Source organism: Chrysochloris asiatica, unplaced genomic scaffold (genome assembly GCF_000296735.1).
Source record: "Chrysochloris asiatica unplaced genomic scaffold, ChrAsi1.0 scaffold00130, whole genome shotgun sequence".
Classification (NCBI taxonomy): domain Eukaryota; kingdom Metazoa; phylum Chordata; class Mammalia; order Afrosoricida; family Chrysochloridae; genus Chrysochloris; species Chrysochloris asiatica.
This window is the reverse complement of record NW_006408648.1, coordinates 4,275,989-4,298,383: the sequence shown is the minus strand read 5'-3', so window position 1 is coordinate 4,298,383 and position 22,395 is coordinate 4,275,989. Positions and strand designations below refer to the sequence as shown.

Below are 22,395 nucleotides of genomic sequence, written 5' to 3'. Positions count from 1 at the left end.
AATGGGTAAGAAAACAAGATCCTTCAATATGCTGCCTGCAAGAGACACATCTCACACACAGGGACAAAAACAGATTAAAAGTTAAAGGATGGAAAAAAATATACCAAGTCAATTCCAATAAAAAGGGAACAGGAGTTGCAGTACTAATTTCGGTTAAAATCAACTTTAAGGCAAAAACCAGCATACTAGATAAAGATGGACATTATATCATGATTAAAGGGACAAAAGAACAAGATGAAATAACCATATTAAATATCTATGCTCCCAATGAAAGAGCTCCAAAATATATAAAACAAACTCTTATAGACTTGAAGAAAGAAATAGATGAATCTACAATAATAATAGGTGATTTTAAAATATCTATCCATTTAAAAATTGGGATGGGTCAGGCATGAATAAGCCTTTAGTCCACTTTCTTCTGGGGAAATCAACCCCTGCCTACTAGCATGTCTTAGGGGCTGAAGTCAGAGACACAAGGATGATCTTCTGATGAGCATCTAGGGAGAGCTACACCTTATTACCAGAGTCAGCATGTGGGCTCCAGAAGGTAAAATCTAACACTCTCACAGGGAGAGAGAGGTCTGTGGATCCTAAGGACAGACTCAGGAGTGTTGACACAGGGAGTAGGGAGATTAAAAGAGTAAATCAAAGGCTGTCAGGGCTACACCAGGAGAATGTGGAACAGACAGTGTTCTGGGAAGACTGTGGCAACTAGAAACTCAGACTTCTTGGGAGAGTCAATCCTATTTTAAGAGACAAACAAGTGTGACTGTGGTTAAAGATAATCACAGTCAGATGTTGGCAAAAGTAGACAAACATTTCTAAGCCTCAGATATTTAGGGTATAAAAGTGTGTGTGTGTATGCCAAGCGGTGCTTATATTAAAAGTTTTGGCTGGCATGGGATTTATATGTGTAAATAAAAGTAATACCCCACAAGAAAAGCTGCTTTCGGAACTGCTAACCCATATCATGGATTCAGGGACACAGTGTGGAACCATACCAATTCTATTGCAGTAATTTTAAAAAAGCAATACAACTTCACAGAAGACCTTGAATCAACCTGGACAGCAGAGTAAGTGGGAGAGAGTAGAATATGGAGAGGAAACCAAAATTCCATTTATTAACCACATTCTCTTGGGAAAATCATTTAATCTCTCTGAGCCTCAGTCTTCTCATCTGTAAAATGTGTAAACTGACTCCTCAAAGTTGAAGACCAAAGGAGATGATGCAGCCACATAACCTGAATATTAATTATTGCTACAGATGGTCTGTTCCTTTTCCGTCTTTTATATCCTTACTTGTGCTATTATTTCCTCTGCTTAGTTGCTAAAATGAAGACTACTCCTGATTCCTTAAGATCCAGCCTCCTATGAACACATTCTCCTATTCCTCTGTAAGAGCTGTGCACATGTAAAACAGGAGAGGCAGAGTGATTCCAACTGTTCTTAAACTCAATGCAGTTTTTCTCAGTAGACCAAGGGGCTCACAGGTCAATACTCAACAGAGACCATCTGTTGCTGCCTCCCCAGCATCTATTTCCCTCCTTTCCCTTTATAGCTTGGTGTCCCAGTTTTGTGAGCAGAAACCCCATCTCCATTCTATCTCCATTGTCACCCCACACTCTCAGAAGCTGTTGTTGCTATGTGCCAATGGAGTCAGTTCAGACTCACAGTAACCCTGTACAGGGTTTCTGAGCACCGGTTAGCAGTCCAGTGTTTATCCTACAGTGCCACACCAGGACTCCACCTTCTCATTCAGAAGTAGAGCATAACAGAATGAAAATATTTCATCCTCTGGGGCATAGGGATTAATTTAAGGATGGATACATTACCTGACTCAGAGTCCTCGTGTGGCGCTGTGGGTTAATGCGTCAGACTACAAAGTCATTTGAACTGCAAGGTCAGTGGTTCAAGCTCACTAGCTGCTCCTTGGAAACCCAATACAGGGTCGCTATGGGTCGGAATCAACTCGATGGCACTTAACAACAGCAATAATATTACCTGACTCAGGGTAGACTAGCCCAAGGGCAGTCAATTTTGGAGACTTTGAACTTCCTTTTTCCCATTGAACATTAAGGCTGAGATGCTGAGGTTCACTATTGCAATATGCCTAGTGTAAAATGTAGATTTCACGGATTAATACATGTAACCAAACCAAAACAAAAAAAGTTATAAAGGTTGTTACTGAATACAAGAAGCTCTGTTTAGTTGCTGGAACCAAACAGAAATTTCTGAGCCATAAGTGGTGGGTGAGATTGTTATTAGAGCACAGCAGGTAACTGTAGTCATTAAATGCTCACATGCAGGGTGATCGACTTTGCACATTAATAATGGCACAAACTAAACGAATGGAAGGTTTCTTAGTTGTGTCCTAACAATGTGCTTAAGAATCCAGCACATTGGCCTCTAGGATACTGGAGAAGACTTTTTCTGAATAAAAATTGTCACTCTGAGTCAGCCCTAGATCAGTAGCCTATTTTGAACAGGCATAGTTATAGGACTCCAAAATTGGGCAAAAAGCCCAAATGTTTGTAGTCTAAATGACAGGTTGGTTTTCCTTATGATCTTCGAAAAATATTGATTGATCTTCCTGTCACACTTAGTTTCATCTAAAATGATGCACTTATAAGTCAGAACTGTCTCAAAAAGTGGGAAATAGTGTATTGTTCACAAGCTAGCACCTCTTGAGTACGTCCCAGGAAGCCAGGAACTATACTAAAGGATTCACACATATATACACACATTTTTATTTGACGCCTATCAACTACCACGTGAGATAGTCCCCTAAGTATACAGGTGAAGAAATTGGCATGGAGAAGTTAAATAACTAGACTAATGCAAACCACCCAGTAATTGCTAATGCCAGGATGAGAACCCAGTCTGACTCAGCACAATCCAAGCTCTGAACTCAGAGGCCTGAGCTAAAAACCTCAAGAAAGAGCTGTCTGCCTGCATCAAACTCTACCTCACTTACAGAAAATGACAGCTGAGCCCAAGAGAGCCAACTGGTCCATGTTCTCTTCTTTGTCAGGTCTCTTTTGTGATATTCATGTGGGCACTTTCAGAGAGTGTTAGAAACCCAGGTCCAGAAGCTTTGTGATCTAGTTCTCCTCCCAATTGTGAGCTAGGGCACTTTGGAAAGACACAGGCCCTCGAGGCAGCCTCTCAAAAACTGCCTCTTGACTACCACCAAAGTGTTTGCTAGAAACCAACAGAAAGACAGATTGTCCCATTAGAGTCCTAATCTGATGCCACTCTAAAGATGTCAGATATACACATATATTGTTGTTGTGAAGGGCCATAGAGTTGGTTCCGACCCATAGTGACCCTGAGAGGATTTCCGAGGAGCAGCTGGTGAGTTTGAACCACTGACCTTGCAGTTCAAACAGCTTTGCAGTCTGGCGCATTAACCCACAGTGCCACACTAGGACTCCATATGCATATATTGTTGTTAAGTGCTGTCGAGTCAGTTCTGACCCATAGCGACCCTGCACAGGGTTTCCGAGGCTGTAAATCTTTATGGGAGCAGAAAGCCTCCTCTTTCTTCCGCAGAACAGCTGGTAGTTTCGAACTGCTGACCTTGAGGTTCACAGCCGTATTCGTAACCACTATGCTACCAGAGCTCCTTTATATACGTATACATATATATAAGTATATATATGTAATATATATATTGTTTGTTCGTTAAGTGCTATTGAGTCGATTCTGACTCATAGTGACCAGTATAAGGTTTCCATGGAGTGGCTGGTGAGTTTGAACCACCAACCTTGGGTTCAAGCCGACCTTGAAGTCAAATGCTTATCCTATGATACCACACTAGGATTCCATATATACATATATGAATCTCAAGATGAAGGGTGCCATCATGACCATGACCCAAACTGTAGATCATAATGAGCTAAATTTTACAAGTGAAATCAGTTTTAATACTTTGCAGTTACATACTTTGTCATACCTGACTTATCAAAGCCATTCCATAAACAAAATCACACACGATACCCCATCCTGTGCCTGAAATATGTACCCACTGATTAAAAATAAAAAAGACACAAAGGAAAACCAGAAAACCAAACAAAGGCTGAAATCAATACAATACAATGTGAAATTGTATCTCATAAACCAAGGATCAGTGGCTTTGGAATAAGAGAAGACAGTGAGCACATTCTTGTGTTGGAATGCTTGGCAAGAAGCCAGGGTAATTACAAATCCAGGTGAGGTTATGTCACTGATATGTTACAGTGGGAGGAAACCTAGAGGGTGAAGACTTTGGCAGACTTTTTCCAAGGTACCCAGCCAAGCTAGGATAAACTTAAACAGCTTTTTGGAATGACTCTATGTCTCCGTAAGGAGCTCTGGTAGCATAGTGGTTATGAGTCGTGCTGCGAACCTTAAGGTCAGCAGTTTGAAACCACCAGCCATTTCACAAGAGAAAAATGAAGCTTTTTGCTCCCGTAAAGATTCACAGCCTCGGAAACCCTATGCAGGGTTGCTAGGAGTCGGAAGCAACTTGATGGCACTTAACAACAACTTGCCCCTGAACAACTTCTTTTCTTCCTCCAGGGCTGACCATTGGCTTTTAGGGGAGTCTTGCCCATTTTTCCATCTAAATACTACTACTAGTATTATATACAAACATATACACACATGTACACACACACACATAACACTTCCCTTGGGAAAAGTGCGGCTCTGCTGTCCCTCTTGCAGTCCTGCTTGCATATGCTGGTAGAAGGATCACAGCTAAATTTAGACCTGACCATCTCACTGGGAATGAGCTGAGAAACTAGCTATTTGAGGAGATTCATGGACACTCTGGTAGAGTTGCTGCTGACACTCTAAAATGGGAGCACCATTTGGTGGTTAGGCTGCAAGACAAAACTGGGAAGGGGGAAATGTTCAAGCCAAAACAAAGGGAAACTAGCACAAATTAGAAAGGCTGAAAAAAATCCTTAAAAGGTTATTGAGGTCTTCTGCTCTCTAGTAGAATCCAAGTAAACAAATAGGATTTCTCTGGATTTTAAATCTTTTATGGAATAAGAAAGGGAAAAGATCTTAGAGGAGAGTGTGTATCCTGACCCAGCTGTTGTAGAATCAGCTCTACAACATTGCAGAGAGAGGGTCGCTTCGATTCTGATGAAATATGCCATGTGTTGAGTGGCATATCACTGCAAGAAGCAGTGACTGTGGATGGCAATGCCTCAGAGCAGGTTCTAGAGCTAAGTGAGAAACCCAAAGGTGGGAAAGAGTGAATGAGAGAGTGAATCATTTGGGTTGGTGTCAAAGTATCTAGAAAGAACTCAAGCCCTAAAATAGTACACCTCCTTGGAGACTCAGGACTTAGTCATGCTCCACTCTGTGTGGCCAGGGTGCAGCCTCCTGTGATGCTTGTACACCAGAACAGCATGGAAGCTCCTGAAACCAGCCAGCTATGCTACCCAAATGGGAAATCCATAAAACTGGTTGCTTTTATGTTTCTTTTACATTTCTTCTTTTGTGTTTTTCTATAACACTTAGCAAAATCTTTGGGGAAAAGGCTTTAAACTTGCTCCAGGATCCAAGTAATACACACTTGGAAGCCAAAAGAGTATTAGTATCATTTCAACATGTAATCAGTACCAAAAAAAAAACAACAAAAAAAAATGAGTGAGATAGTTTACATTTTTTGGTACTAGTTTTTTTGTTTTTTGTTTTTAAATCTAGCATGTGATTTGCATTTACAATACATCACATTTTGGACAAGTCATATTTCAAATTCTCAATTTACTGTAGGTGATTAATGGCTAGTGTGCTGGACATTGCAACACTAGAAGGCAGGTAGGTCTAACTTGCTTTCCTTTGTTGGCCCCCAGCATTCCCTACAATGCTGCTTTGCTTACACTATAGCTCCTGACCCTTTAAAGTGAAAATCCTTCTTTTTGCACATCCAGTGCCCAGTGCCCAGGTGCACCGCCTCCTGCCCAGCCTCTGCTCTGCTAAAGGTCAGGTACCTAGGTATCACCCCCATGTCTAGAGGCTCTTGAACTTCATCACATTAGATCGTATATTGCTGTTGTCTGTTTGGTGAACACAGCAATTGCATCCATAATTATGACCTAACCATATCTCTGTCTCCCAATGCTCCACCCGCTGGGCAAGTGCCACTACCCACTCCTGTACCACCTGATCAGTAATACTCAGCAGCCAACTTCAGACAAACCCACTCTGGATACACTACACAAACAGTGAACAGACAACCACATGCACATTTCCAATCTCTACAATACCCACCGGAAGGTAGGTGATGAGTGCCTAAAAACACAAGAGTCTACAATCATTAGTTAAATATAAATAGGACACTACAGTGACTTGCAGACCACAGACAATTTCAGCTTTCATGAAGAAACAACACAGGGTGTCTCAAACAGACCAAAATACAAAGTCAGACAAAAAACGACACCAGAAATGATATTGGAACTACCTGGTAAGGAATTCAAAAGAATGCTATTTAGGTATCTTCAATGGATTGACAGAATGATTGAAAAAGCTGCAGATAAAAGCAAGGAGACCACAGAAAAACTTCAGAAGAATTTCAGAAAACATTACAAGAACAAACTGACAAAATAAATGAATAATTAGAAAGCATACAAAAATAGCAATTAGAAAGTCAGAAGATTAACACTAAGATGTCAGAAGCAGATAATACATTGAAGGGGCACAGAAGTAGAATTGAATCAAAGGAAGACTGGATTGGTGAGCTTGAAGACAAGTCTCTCAATATTCATCTGCTAGAGCAGTCAGAAAACAAACAAACAAACAAAAAATCCAAATAAAGCCTAAGAATTATGTGGAACACCATCAAGAGAAATAATTTACATGTGATCAGAATTATAGAACAAGCAGAGACACCAAAAAGCAGAGAGACAATTGTCAGAGAATTGTTGGAAGAAAACTTCCCTAACATCATGAACAATGAGAAGATATGTAGGCAAGAAGCTGCGCAAACTCCAAACAGGATGGACACTAGAAAACAAAAAAAATCACCAAGGTATATAATTAAGCTCTTCAAAACCGAACATAAAGAAAAACTCGTGAGAGCAGCTTGGGAAAAATGAAAAATTACCTACAAAGGAGAACTAATAAGACTAAATTCTGATTTCTTAGCAGAAATCACAAAGACAACTGGATGACATACATAAAACTTGGAAGGAAAAAAAAATTGTCAACCAAAATTTATATTTTCAACAAAATTGTCTGTCAAATGATAGTGAAACTAAGATATTTCCATATAAACAAAAATGAAAAGACTTTCTAAAAACCCAAACCAACTGTATCAAAAATACTAAATGGAATTCTTTGGACAGAGAACCAACAACAGAAGATAACAACCTAAGATTGACACACATGACACACTCAACCCTGACAAGACAAATCTACAAACTGAAAATGAAGAGTTGCAAAGTTAGCAGTTTGCAACAACAAAAACAACAACAAAACCAAAAGTAAAAAGAAGGAATAGTATAGTTATAAAATTTCCAAATGAAGAGAAAATTAAGTAGATTTTAAGAAAAATAAACCTGGTTACTCCTAGTCCTAGCGTAACCCCTACACCCAACACTAACCGTAGTCCTAACCATAACCCTAACACTACAAGAAAACCTCAGGAGTTCTGGTAGCATAGTGTTTGTGAGTTGGGCTTCTAACCTTAAGGTCGGCAGTTCAAAACTACCAACTGTTTTGCAAGAGAAAGATGAGGCTTTCTGCTTTTGTAAAGTTTTACAGCCTCAGAAACTCTATGCAGGGTCATCATAAGTTGGGACTGATTCCACAGCACATAACCAACCAACCAACCAACATGAAAACCTAGGCCTAGCCTATACTTAAGTAGTCATTGTCCTAACCCTAACTCTGTACTCCTACCCCACCTCCCCCTAAAAAAAAAATCCCCAAGTCTCCTGGGAAGTCTTCCCAGATGACCCTAGACCACTCTGTTCAAATCAGCATCTGCATAATTCCTTTAGCCAGCAATTAGGCAGGGCCTTGGAATATCATTGCTCTTGTCTTTAGAAACTCTGTGTGTGTGTGTGTGTGTGTGTGATTACTTATTGTTTTGTACTTATGGGATAGCTCTGAAGTTGGACTGTAAACATTTTGGAAGCATGGGAACATACCCTCTATGGTGAATAGTTCAATACCTACCACAAGGCACTCAAATATTCACTGTTTGATACCCAAAATACTCGGCTCATTTTCTCACATGATTATGAAACTAATGAAATTCACTAAATGAGACAGCTAACAAAGTCCCACAGAGATTTCTCTCTCTCTCTCTCTATATATATATATATGTGTGTGTGTGTATGTATATATATGTGTGTGTGTATGTATATATATTTATATATACACATACATACATACACACACATATTCCTATACCAATCAATGGAGTCTTGGTGTGGCACTATGGACCATAAGGTCAGTTTGAACCATGAAGTCAGTGGTTCAAATTCACCAGTAACTCCTCACTATAAATCGGGGATGACTCGCAAGCATGTAACAACAACAAACAGCAATCAATGGAGCTCTGGTGTGGCATGGTAGGGTACATACTAGACCACTAACTGCAAGGTCAGCAGTTCAAACCCACCATCCACTCCTCGGAAACCCCACATAGGATTGCCATGAGTCAGAACTGACTCGATGGAACTTAACAACAACAACATACCCATACTCACCTAAGCTTTGTAAAAACTTCATGCTAGATCCCATTGTCATCTCCATTTTAGAGATGAGGGCAAAGGCATATGAAGGGTGTATAAGATCATACAGATTAGTACTGTAAAAACGGGACCATCGCGAGTCAGAACAGCCACAAAATAGATGTTTTATACCATGAGTACTAGCACAAAGCCTAAGAATCAAAGGCAGTAGTTTATACTTCTGTAATCTCAGCCAGAGTATTTCCTTATATAAAAAGAATTAAGTTAATTCAGAAAATGTAAACAGAAGTAAACAATGGGAGAGCCATGACATTCTTGGTCCCTCAGGATGATCTCATAAATCCTCTTTAAACAAAAACAGTACAATCTTTCTTTCAGAGAGCATAAAAACTAGGGGCAAAAGCCCAGAACTTCTATAGACCTTTTGATTCAGGAATGCCACTTCTAGGAACTCATCCTAAGGATGTAATTATGGATGTGTGCAAAGACTTGGCTTTAAGGATGGTCTTTACAGTAGTGTATAAGAGTACAAATTAGATCTTACCTAAAATAGGAAGCTGGATGAAAGTAAAACAAGAGTCAGTCTGCCTAGATAGTCTAATCTTAGAAAGATCGAGTTTCCAACTCAGGTCTTTTCCTCACTCCTTCCTACCTATCTTTGAACCATTAAATTTAACTACCATCTGCTCAGTTCAAGTCTTGTGTGCAATGAAGTACTTTGCAGTCATTCATACTACCCTGAAAAAAGCATCTACAAGAAAAGATGATCAGGAAACCAATTTAAAAAAAAAAAGCATGATATAAGGCAATAAAAATACAAACCTATTTATTTAAAAGTGGGGGTTGTTGTTATGCATCAAGCTGGCCCCCAACACTTAGCAATCTCAGGCATAACAGAGCAATCGTGTAAAAAGAATATAGTAAAAGGGGTTAAGTAGCAGCTGTCTCTGGCAATTGGCTCCAAGATTACAGCCTAGAAAACCCTATGGAGCAACCCCATTATCACCTGGGGTCACTATGAGTCAAAAATGGACTTGATGGCACCTAACAATAACAACAACTAGGTCATGAGAATTCTGCTAGATAAGTTATGCTGTTATGAATTTCTTGTTTGCTAATTTTCTGTAGTGAGCACAGTTAACTTTAGTATTGAGGAAAACAAGAAAATGTCTCATAAAAGCAATGTGAATTTTATCTGGTTTTTCTCAGTCCCTGGCTATTGAGCTTAAGAAAGATGTAGGCCCTAATTCCAACACCTGCAAGTAAAAGGGGCTTCTCACAACAAGAATTCTTCCCCTGCCCCAACCCCTCCCCAACCAGAAAGCTCGTTGGAGTGGGGTTGGGGAGGGAATATTGAAGATGTAAGGGGAGAGGAAAGAGGAAAAAGATAAACAGAAAGGAAGGGAGAAAGGGAGGAGAGGAAGGAAAAAGACTGAGAGGAAATCTTTCCCTGAATGTCTCCCTCTGCATCAGAAGCACTGTGTAAGTCAGGGGTTCTAATCTATGTAAGTCAGAACCACCTGACAAGCTTGTTACCTCACAGACTGCTAACACCCCAGCATTGCTAACAGACTTCCTGGACCCACATTATGGGAACCTCTGCTCATTCTGTCAGTGGGTAGTGAAGCAGGCAGCATGCAAGTGTGAGACTGACACACAACATCCATGGCAGCTGCAGAGTGGTGGCAACTCTTTTCTTCAGTAAGTCTGGGTTCTCCTTCAAATGGCGATGGGAAGCAGCCCACAGGCACAATAGGATTCTAACTGAGGGAGGAAAGAAAGCAAGAGTGCCTAGAGAGCTTATTATACACATATACTGCAAAGACTCCTGGTGTGGCGCTGTAGGATCAGCACTGGACTGTGAACCACCAAGGTCCGAGGTTCAAACCCACCAGATGCTCCTCGGAAACCCTAAACAGGGTGGCTGTGAATCAGAATCGACTCAACAGCACTTAACAACATTGCAAGAGAAAGAAGCACTTGCCTGAACCGAATCCTGCCCCAAACCAAATCAAACCCACTGCCATCGAGTTTACTCTGACTCCAGCGACCCTGCATAAGGCTTCTGAAGTTATAAATCTTTACAGACGTGGAAAGCCTCATCTTTCTCCTGAGGAGCGGCTGGTGGGTTTGAACTGCTGACCTGGCGATTAGCAGTCCAGTGTTGATCCTACAGTACTACCAGGGATTCTTAGTCCTGCCCCACAGAGGAGTTAACCAAACAAAGCAAACTTGTTACTGTCATGTCAGTTCTGACTCATGATGACCCATGTGGTAGAGTAGAACTGCTCCACAGGGGTCTCTTGGCTGTAATCTTTATGAAAGGAGATGGTCAGGCCTTTCTTTTGTAGTGATGCTGGGTGGCTTTGCATTACCAACCTTCAGGTTAGTAGTCAAGTGCCATCAGGAACCAGGGAAGAGCAAACACCTGGAAACAGAAACATTTTACCAGGTACTGTTTCAGTCTAGGAGTAGATAAGGCTTCCCCTTCCTTTCAACTTGACAGTTTCCTCATTGGCCTCACCAAGAAGGCAAGAAGAATGTGGAACAACTTGTTCTGCAATCCTGATCTTTGCTCTCCAACCAGGCTAAAGTCAACCTGGCAGCCTCCTTCAGTGCCTCACAGGTGTAACCAGGGTTCCCCTCCTTCCAGGAAGATGGTTCTGGCACTGGGTAGACCAGAAAGCTATCCTATCCATGACCCTCATCTATAGGGAAGACAGAAGATACTGGCCAGACCTCAGAAGAAACGTCAAGAACCCCAGGACTAGGATAACGGCCCATGGACAGCAGCTTGTGGTTTTTATCTAGGCAAAAACAGCCCGAAGAAGCACCAGCAAAGCTTTGCACAGTGGACTGAAGTGAACAGAAAACATGTTTTTAATTAGACTGGCCTTTTAATTAATTTTATATAACGTTAAGTTTTCAGGGTTTGAACCAAAAATGAGGTAGATGTTCTTCAAGTCTTTGTGTTCTATGTGTTTTCCCCTCAAAGTAGGGAAACTGGGGTTGTTGAGGTTTCCTGCCAAGGTCATCTCATAAGTAGTCTTCTCTTACCGAACACACAGTGGCTATAACACTAGAAGTGTGACGTGGTTTTTACTGTCTGTTTTTTTTTTTTTTTAAAGGAAATCTCATCACACGTCTAGATATGGCGTTTCTCTCCCCCATAATGACAACTCCACATCATTGAGGTATATTAGGGAATGATTTGAACCAAACCAAAAAAAACCTACATCCATCGAATTGATTGGGACTCACAGTGACCCTACAGAGTAGAGGAGAACTGCTCTCCAGGGTTTCCGAGGCTGCAAATCTTCACCACACCTTTCTCCTGTGGAGTGGTTGGTGAGTTTGAAACAGCTGGTGGGTTTGATCTGCTGATCTTGAGGTTAGCAGACCAATGCATAACACACTGTGTCACCAACAAGACCACTACACTATGTAGAACTTAGATTTATAATGTTGCCACTTAGTATACGCACAAAAATTTAGCTGGGAGCCCCCTGAGGACAGGGTCACCTTTAGTATTACAATGACTGTTCAGCTTGTTAAAGCAGTGCATGTACCTGGTGTTTTGCTGATTTCTTGATAATTCTCAGAGCAGCCCAGTGGGGTAGACACCATTAGGATTCCCATCCACTTTCTCATAGTATGCAGAACAGAGCTGGCATAGTGCCAGCATGTAAGCATTTGTTAAATGAATGACAATACTCAATGTTACCTAGAAATCAGAGCCCATCAAAGATTCATCTCCACCTGACAGGACATGCTTCAAGAAAAGGGGCAAGAAAGAAATGGGGGAAAGGAAATTTCTGAATGAAATCAAGTCAGAGGGAAAAACACAAATAGATATTTACTAAGAACAAGGTGCATGCATAACTGCTCTAGGAGACTCAGAAGTATGATGGTTTCTGCCTTCTTGAGTCAGAATTCGGTCTTCAAGGCAAATCAAGTAAAAAACCCACCAAAGGCAAAACAAAAGAGTGGCCATTGAGTCACGGCATGATTCTGACTCATGGTGACCCCATGTGTTACAGAGCAGAATGGTTCCATACGGTTGTTTGTTTTTTACTGTAATCTTGACAGAAGCAGATTGCCAGAGCTTTCTTCCAAGGGGTCACTGGGTGGGGTCAGACTGGCAACCATGCTCTAGATTAGTAGTTGAGCATAAACCATTTGCACCACCAAGGTCACTGAAAGCAGACCAGGCAGGGCCAATTTCAAATGGCTCAAGGGCCTGCAGTCACCCCAAGAACTGAGCAGTGGGGACGGTCTCTGTCTTGAACCTTATCAGCTAGGTCAGCCCAGACTCTGTTTAGAGTCAAAGAAGCAAACACGCAATAAGACAATCATGGAGTCAAAGAAAATGCAACAGAAAAGGGTTCCAGTTTTGACCCTCCTACCACAAGGTTGGCGGTTCAAATCCACCAGGCACTCCTTAGAAACGCTATACAAGACTGCTATAGGTCAGAACCAACTCGATGGCACTTAACAACAACAATCGAATGGCAGGATTTCTGTTTCCTCCTGTATAAAAGGTGATGATTTAATTAAATGAATTCTTGGAGTCCTGGTGTCGGACGGTAGGATAAGTACTGACTGTTAACTTCAACGTCAGTAACTCAAATCTACTAGCCACTCCTTGGAAACCCTACTCAGGGTTGCTATGAGTTGGAATTGACTCAATTACACTTAACAACATGATCCTGTCCAGTTCTAATATTCTAGGATGTAGGCCCTTCTTCTTGGGAAGCCCTCATTGTTTTTTTAACAGATGTTTGTTCTAGGGCCCTCCTTCAGGAAAAGCCTGGGGTTTGGTCCAGAGGTAAGGGTAGGCCACACTACCACTCACTCACTGAAGGAAGAACAGCACTGCAGGAAGATTGGGGGTGTATCCAGGGCACACGAGAACAGTTATCTAGATTCTCAAGAAGAACATTTGAAAACAGAATACCAACAATCTGTCTCCAGAGTGAGGTATACCTTACAGCATTGTCCAGATTCATGGGTCTTTAATGTTTAAAACAAAAAATCTGTTGTCACCAAGTTGGTTCTAACTCCTAGTGACTCAACATATAGAACTGCCTCATAGGATTTCTAAGGCTGTAATCTTTATGGGAAGTCCTGGTGTGGAGATACAGGATAATGAGCTGGGCCATAAGGTCCGTTTAAACCACAAGGTGGGTAGTTCAAACCCACCAGCTGCTCTTCAGGAAACCTAAACTGGGTGGGTATAAGCTGGAACTGACTTGACAACACTTAACAACAACCCAACTGGACTGGCAATCAGTACTTTCATCTAGCTAATACCTAACACCCCTGAAACTATTCACTAGATCGGAGTATCAGGCATGGAAAGAAAAGTAAAGGATTTGGGGCGGGGTGGTCTGTATGTGTGGTAATTCCCCGCAGATTAGGCAGTACCCCTGGAGGGCAAAGGAAACCAAGAGATACATTGAAAAACATGGACATGCTAAAAGATCTATTCAGTTTTCACTGGGGCAAAGGCACCTCCTGGAAGATGGAAAAATCAAATGGAATGCATCAAATTCCCAAGAATTTTGTCTCTTGGTTGATCAGTTAATGCAAACAATAGTGAGAGCCTGCCACAAGGATTTCCTTCTGTGTTACCAAGACCTTTTCTAACCATGGATGGCACAGTGGCTAAAGTGCTTGACTGCTAATCAAAAGACTGTTTTGAACTCACTAGCAGCTCCACAGGAGAGAAATATGGTGGTCTGCTTCCGTAAGGATTATTGCTGTTGGTAAGTGCCATCACGTCGACTCCAACCCATAGGGACCCTGTATAGGGTTTCTGAGGAGCAGCTGGTGAGCTTGAACCACTGACCTTGCCGTTCAAATGGCTTTGCAGTCTAGTGTATTAACCCACAGCGCCACACCAGGACTCCCCCATAAGGATTACAGCCTTGGAAATCCCATGGGTACATTTCTACTCTGACCTATAGGGCCAAGGAAGAGGCATTCACATCAAGACATAAAGTTCCCTGAGCAGTGATTCTGGGAAAAGATGGGAAAATAAAACAAGAAGGATGATAGCCTATGAATTCCATTAACCATATCCTATGTTATCAGAGTCAAGGATGAACCCAGATGCCTGCCTGCATTGGAAAAGATCCAGCATCTCCTCAGGGAATTGATTCAGTCAGGTATTCTGACTCCTGAACGCATATCTAAATGGGAAGGCAAAAAAGCACACGGGTTTGAGATGGAACTATACTGACAGCAGTAAGGAAGTGTAAATACATGTGGGCTACACTTTGGGGAAGCAGAGGATAGTAACCCAAAAGATTCTCAGGAAGGAAGGATTTTTATCTACAAAACACAGTTGATTATAAATTAATCAGAAAAAGCTAAGGTTCTAATACTAACATCTACCTAGAAAAGTCAGAAAAATGTCTAGACCCTGTGATCTAAGGAGTTACAAATTCCAATCTGTAAACATAACTTAGCAACCACCCAGGTGACTTGAAATCCTTTCATACTCTGAAATAAATTGTTTTTATTTTTATTTTAAGGCAACCAAAGAGTCCAGGACGGAGCCAGTTTTTCAAGCTTAAAGTCTAACTAGCCCAGTAATCCTGAAACTATCCTCCTCCCCACAATGTGTGACAACAATGATTAATCACCCTTTAGACACATGCATGTCATTATCTTATGTCTGACTATTTTTTTCACTTTCAAAAAGGCAATTTACGTCTGGAAAGCAACTCACCCTTGTGTCCCAGTTTCAGCCAAGCAGCTGATAGATACATAGGGGGGATAACAACTCTAGTGAGGCATGCGTACCATGGAACAGTCAATTATTCAAAATCAAAAGGGCAACATTTTCCTAAGGACAAAGTTGAGAAGGGATGGGAAGGTGGGTGGAATGGTAATAGGAAGCACAGGGAGGAAGCAGGATAGCTGTTGTTACATGAAGGGGATTGCAATCATTGAGTGTATGATTTGTTGAATGTAAAACCTTCATTTAATTCACAATAAAAAGTTGTTCTTGTTAAAAAGGCAGCTATAGATGTATTTGCTGTCTTCCTTTTCACCTGATCCCAGTTTCTATCCTGCCACTGTTTTTCAGTTTTCCTACCTCTCAACATCAATTTTAAGGTGGTGGTTGTGTGCTGTTGAGCAATTTCACCTCGTAGGACCCCACAGGATGGAGTGCAACTGCCCCCATCAGGTTTCCTAGGCTGTCATCTTTTGGGAGCAGAATGCCAGATCTTTTCTCATGAGGAGTCACTGATGGGTTTGAACCACAGACCTTTCAGTTAGCAGTTGAGTGCTAAATCATTGTGCCAAGAGAGCTCCTAATTTCAAGGTAGGGAAAATGATCTTTCATCAAACCCCTTTACTATAAATGCATCAATGGAAGAAAAAAAAAAAAAAAAGGCAAGCTCAACTATCTCACCCATATTTTTCTGAAATATGATATTTAAAGTCCACACAGTTGCTGTTAATAAATCCTGACTTCTAACCTAGTGACCTAGTGATAATAATTACAATCACTTATGGGTCACCTGAGGAATTCCAGTTAGTTTGGTAAAAAAAAAAAATAATAACCAGAACACTCTATATAAGCTTCCTCTCGGTTCCTTTTACTCCCCCCACCCCCTCAGGCTTTAGAAAAGGGGTGGGGAACATCTGGCCCTGCCCAGGCAACCGCAATTCTAGTCATCACATTAGAGATAAGTTGATTAAATGACCATTTACAGCAGGCTCATTTTCAGGTTGACAATTTTGTCTGGCCCGTGAATGATGTTACAAATTTTGACAGAAAAAAGGTTCCCCATCCATGCTTTAGTAGGAGGTATTCTTTAAAACAACATCATGATAAGCAGAGAAAAGGATGAAGTTGTCAAAGATTTCATTTTACTTGGATCTACAATCAATGCTCATGGAAGCAGGAGTTAAAAAATCCAAGGACATATTGCACTGGGAAAATCTGCTGCCAAAGACCTCTTTAAAGTGTTAAAAAGTGAAGAAGTCTCTTTGAGAACTAAGGTATGCCTGGACCAAGTATTTTCAACCTCCTTATTTGCAGTAGAAAGCTGGACAATAAATACCAATGCATTTGAATTGTGGCAATTTTGAAGAATATTGGATATGCCATGGACAGGCAGAAGAAAGTACAAATCAATCTTGGAAGAAGTACAAACAGAATGCTATTTAGAGATCAAAATGGTGAGACTGAGAGTTCATCTCACATACTTGGAACATGTCAGGAAGGACTAATCCCTGGAGAAGTGTTTCATTCTGTTATACATTTGCTGTTGTTGTTAAACGCATAGGGTCACTATAAATTGGAACTGACTTGAAGGCACCTAGTAACAACAACGTCCTTTATGATTGGAAGCTGAGACTCCCTGAACCTCAGCAGTAGTTTAGCTTCAGAGTTAAAGCTACTCTAACAGTAGGAGAGAGTCAAGTTCTTTCAGGAAGAGGAATAGAGAAGGATAACCAGTGGTGGCTTTTATTTAAAAGGGGTGTGTTGGGGGGTGGGTGGGTACTGCCTTTCAATTGTAATAAATATGTAAGACCAGAGGAACTGGTTTTAACTGAAAAGGCAAGCAGATTGTCCCATCCCTTGAGGCTGGACTGCTTGACTCCACTCAGCCTCCATCTCTGTGTTGCAATTGGGCATATCTCTTTCTGTGGAGTTTGGGGCTCTGGAAAGTAAGTGTACTCAAGATCATCACAAGGTCTGGTCTTTTCAATCTGCTTTTAGATTATTGCCTGCAGGGTTTTTCTTTTCTGTTAAGAGTCAGACCAAGGAACCTAGGGACAGTGCTCCAACACCTTGGGTCCCCTGCTCAGGTATGGTCAGGAGTTTCCTTTGAAGAGTGGCTAACTCCTCCACCAAAGGCACAGATTTGAGACCCAGTTTTCCCTGGTTGTAGACCTAGGAAAGTGTAAGTACAAAAGTGGCAACCACCTTGTAGTCCTGCTTTTCCCTTTAACCCTGTTTGGCCCTTTTTAGTTCCTCAGTCTTCAGCTGAGGATTGATGGACCCCTCTATGTCGGGTTCCAGCAACATCCACCTCCTACAGCCTCTCCCTCAAGCAACCAAGGCTGCCGGCTGCCTCCTCCCTCATCACTTAGGCTGGAGGAGGCCCAGCAGGCACCCCAAGCTGGCTCCTCATCACCTCCTCTGTGGCGGTGGGGGAGGGATAAACGGAGGGCGAGGGCAATTTCCAAAGAAAGCAAGTGCCCAGAGACCCTGGGAGAATTACCCAGTAGGGAAGCTGGGACTGCCAGCGAACATCTGGATGCAATGAAGCAGCTACAGGAACTTAGATAAGCACCACCCAGGCCCCCATATTCTGCCTTTTGACAGGAAACGGACGCCCCAAAAATTCTGCTTGGAAATCCTTCACAGTGAAAGCAACACAGCTTCCAGACCATACCAACTCCCTCAGATTCCCTTTGGCCATTTCCTGCTTCCTCCCCCATTTAATACCTCCGCCCCTCAATTCCCTGTCTGGATTTTAAATGTTTCTGAACCCAGCTCAGATTTTTGTGAGAGTCCCTGGTCCCCTCAGATTCCTTCTCCTTCTGAAGTCTGGTTTTCAGAGCTGGACATCACACAGTTAGTTCCTAGCTTCAGAATCTAATGCTGGGCGTACATCCCTTAATTACTTGGAGGAAAGCTTCTTCAAATTTAATGAACCTTCAATCTGCCAAGGATGGAGAATTGGACAGGGCAGTCATAGAAGATGGTGGAGGGTCACCAGAATGAAGTTTTTTGACCACCACACTTTGAAAATTAAATCTGGAGTCTGTGTATAAGAATTGGAACAAAGACTGAGGTGTTGTGAAAGGGGTGGAGATGGAGAGACCCAATAGGCGAAACTTTTAAAAAGGGGTGAATGCCAAGTAAGAGGCTCTGTTCTCACTTTCAGCCCCACAAAAAATCAGGATCACCCCCCCCCCCATACTCTCCAAGCTGAAGTGTCACACTGAAGTGGACAGTGTGTGGAACATCTGCTGACTTTGTCTAGGAAGGTCTTGATCTCCTTTCCACAGGAGGCTGCCCAATCCATCATTTTCCCTCTGTGACTCTTTCAACCTCTTGCTTTGCAAGCTGATTTTGGAGAAACTGGCTGCTTTCTGTAAGTCTCCTCAACACCATTAAAATGAGCAGAATAATTAAATCCAGTCCTAATTAGGGCCAAAGAGAGTTCCTGGTTAATTAATGTGCCAAGCTCCAGACCAGAGCTGCAAATCTACTCTGGAGCTGCCTGCAAAATGCCAGGCAGGGAAAAGTGCTCCAGTCTCATAAGAACATTGTCACTTAGCAAAAAATAGTTCCTGGTGTTAAGACAAGTGTCAAACGTATTCCTGTTGTCTTACATTAATCCAGCAGCTGACATTACTGTGCAAATGAAGGCCATGATACAAGGGCGCAAGAGTTTAGAGTCACCGCCCACAACCCCCAGAGCAGGCTGGCGCCCATTAATCCAAAGTCGCTGATAAGTATCTGAGCTTCCAAACTTCAGCTTCCTCGGAGGCATCCAAGTCAGAATCTCAATGAGGGAGAATTCGGAGAAGAGTCTGGGGAAAGTGAATTGGACGCAGGGATTCAGAGCAAACGCTCTCCCATTCCCTATCCCAACGGCCTTCCCTCCCTCCCTCTCTTCCTCCCTCCCTTGAACTCTCCCGGTCAGTTTCCAGCTAAACTGCGGCAACAACGGCAGCAGTCACTCACCTCTGCACGGGAAGCAACAGCAGCACTTAGCAAAGAGCCACCCCAAAGAGGGACATCGGGTGCAAGCCCGCTCACTGCCCTTCATGCTGTCCCGCAGCCCCAGCGCTCCCTCATTGCACGGGGCACCAGCCAGAGGGTGAGAGCGCTGAGGAAAGGAAACTTCAGCGCCGCGCCCCGGAGCCCACTCCCTCCCTCCCTCCAGTCCTCTCCCAACACTGCGGCCGGCCGCTCTGCGGGCTGCCAGGGAGCTCGAGCCACCTTGGGGAGCAGGGGAGGGGCCCTGGGCGGGGAGGGAGGGCCTGAGGGGGCGGAGTTCCAAGGTCCAGCTGTTTGCTGCAGTTGCTACCAGCAGCGCCACACAGAACCTTATGCAACATCGCCCTTAACTGTGGCACAGAGGAATGTTCAGAGGATTTGTTAAGTGCCGTCGAGTCGGTTCCGACTCAGAGCAATCCCCCTCAGGTCTGGTGTTTCAGAGGAGTAGCTGGTGGGTTTAAACCGCCGACCTTACGGTTCAAACTAACCTTGCGGTCCAATGCATTACATAAAAACCCTGGCACCAGACTCCTTTTCATGTGCAATGTCTTACTACTCAAAAGCTACCATAATCAGTATGGACTTAACAACATACAAACAGATATGGTCAAACAGGTAGGAGATGAACAGATTTAGATTGCTGTTGTTGTTGTTGTTGTTAGGTGCCATCAAGTCGGTACAGACGCATAGCGACCTTATGCACAGCAGAATGAAACAGTGCCTGATCCTAGGTCAACCTCACTACTGTTGTCACACTTGAGTCCATTGATGCTGCCACTTGGCCAATCCATCTCGCTGGGGGTCTTCCTCTTTTTCGCTGACCCTCTACCTTACCAAACATGATATCCTTCTCCAGTGACTGGTCCCTCCTGACAATATGTACGAAGTATGAGAGATGAAGTTTGCCCATCCTGGCCTCCAAGGAGCACTCTGGCTGCACTTCTAACACAGATCTGTTTGCTCTTTTGTCAGTCCATGGCACTTTCAGTATTCTCCCACACCACCATAACTCAAAAGCATCAATTCTTCTTAATGACTCAATAATGCTTTTTCTCCCCCAACAGGTTCACCCTTTCCTTCCCCTCAGCCTACAAACACTAATGTTGTTAAGTGCCATCAAGTGGGTTCCGACCCATAGCAACCCTGTATAGAGTTTTTGAGGAGTGGTTGATGAGCTTGAACCACCGACCTTGCAGTTCCAACGACCTTGCAGTCCAGTGCATTGACCCACAGCACCACATCAGGACTCCACAAACACTAATTGTTGTTGTTGTTAAGTGTTATCAAGTCAGTTGCGACCCATAGTGACCCTGCATAGGGTTTCCGAGGAGCGGTTGGTGAGCTTGAACCATCAACCTTGCAGTTCAACCGGCTTTGCAGTCTGGCACATTAACCCACAGCAACACACCAGAACTCTAATTGTTGTTGTTGTTAAGTGTCATCGAGTTGGTTCCGACCCATAGCGACCTTGTATAGGGTTTCTGAGGAGCAACTGGTGAGCTTGAACTGCCAACCTTGCAATTCAAACGGCTTTGCAGTCTGGCGCATTAACCCACAGCGCCATACCAGGGCTGCAGGACTCTAATAGCTCCCTCTATATTGAAAACGCCTGCCCCTAACTCTTCTTTTCTTCCTTTTAATGCTTAATATGAATTGTGGTAAGAATACCTCACATCTTGGAGGGGTAATGTGAGACTAATTATCTCCAGGAACAACTGCCTCCTTTTACAAAGAGACCAGAAAACTGTAATGTGTGTCTGACTACCATTACTGAACACCTTGATCAAAGATTCTATAGGATACCTGATCAAAAGGGGAACCATGTGGAACAGAAGTTCAAATTCTCATGGAATCTAGATTTTCTGGAGCCACTGAGGCTGGATGAACCTGGAAACTATCACCCAGAGATACTTTCTAAACCTAAAGGTAAAAATATCCCTTGAAATCTTTAAACTGGACAATAGTTTAGCTTAATTATAAAGAATGTCTATCTTGAGCATTATGTTCTTTGAAAGACCTACATGGGATCAAAGTAACAACAGCAACTACAAAGGTTAGACAGGAAACTCAGAGGACAGTGAGTTTATGTTCATGGGGGAGGAACAATTTGGAAAAGGAGGGTGAGGTTGGCTGCAGAACTTGAAGAATGTCATCAATGTCATTGAATTGTCTATGTAGGAACTGGTCTATGCTTTGCTGTTATATTGTTAACAACAACAACAACAAAGGGTCTCATTTCTTTATTGGCTCTGGTTGTAAAGATGTACAAAAGGGCATTTGGACTCATACAACCAAAGTTCAAAGCTTACGTTTGCAGCTTACTAGCCTTTTCCGCCAGCAGTGATTGTCACCTCTAGTAATACCTGACCTCTCTCCAGATTCTCAGGCCATGACATGTATAGTATTTGTTGTTGTCATCTATAGTTTAAAAAAGCTTTGTAGGGATTTCAATGTGAAATCAGGGCTGAGACTCACTAACCTAAAAGCTCAAGACCACCAACACTCTGGGATTAGTTCCTGCTTAGTAGATCCCACCCACTGTCATCAAATTGATTCCAACTCATAGTAAGTCTATAGGACAGAGCAGAACTGTTGCAGAGGGTTTCTACAACTATGAGTCTTTATGGGAACAGACAGCCTCATCTTTATCCCATAGACTGGCTGCTGGGTTTGAAACACCTACCTTTTGGTTCAAAGTCCAATACTTAACACATCACACCACCAGGGATTAGTAGATAGAGCTTATAACAATAAGGGATTTATATAAATGGACTCAAACAGGTTCTCAAACTCTTTTCTGTCCTCTTTTCTTCCACTGCCTGTTAGGATCTCATGCTAGCTTCATGTTCTTAAAAGTCATTTTCCTCACGGAGATTTCAGAATTGCCTGATTGCTGATACCACTAAACTTTCCCCAAATGACCCAAGCTTTGCCTCCACT

At 42.5% G+C, this 22,395-nt stretch overlaps 1 protein-coding gene across 1 annotated transcript in view; it reads right to left on the bottom strand.

The window, feature by feature from the left end:
* KALRN (kalirin, RhoGEF kinase) overlaps positions 1-19,504 on the bottom strand; it is a 154,124-nt gene extending 134,620 nt beyond the window's left edge. Inside the window, exon 1 of the mRNA XM_006869371.1 lies at positions 19,420-19,504. Within this exon, the coding sequence (XP_006869433.1) occupies positions 19,420-19,504 (85 nt within the window). The remainder of the gene's footprint in view (positions 1-19,419) is intronic.
* Between the last annotated feature and the right edge of the window lie 2,891 nt (positions 19,505-22,395).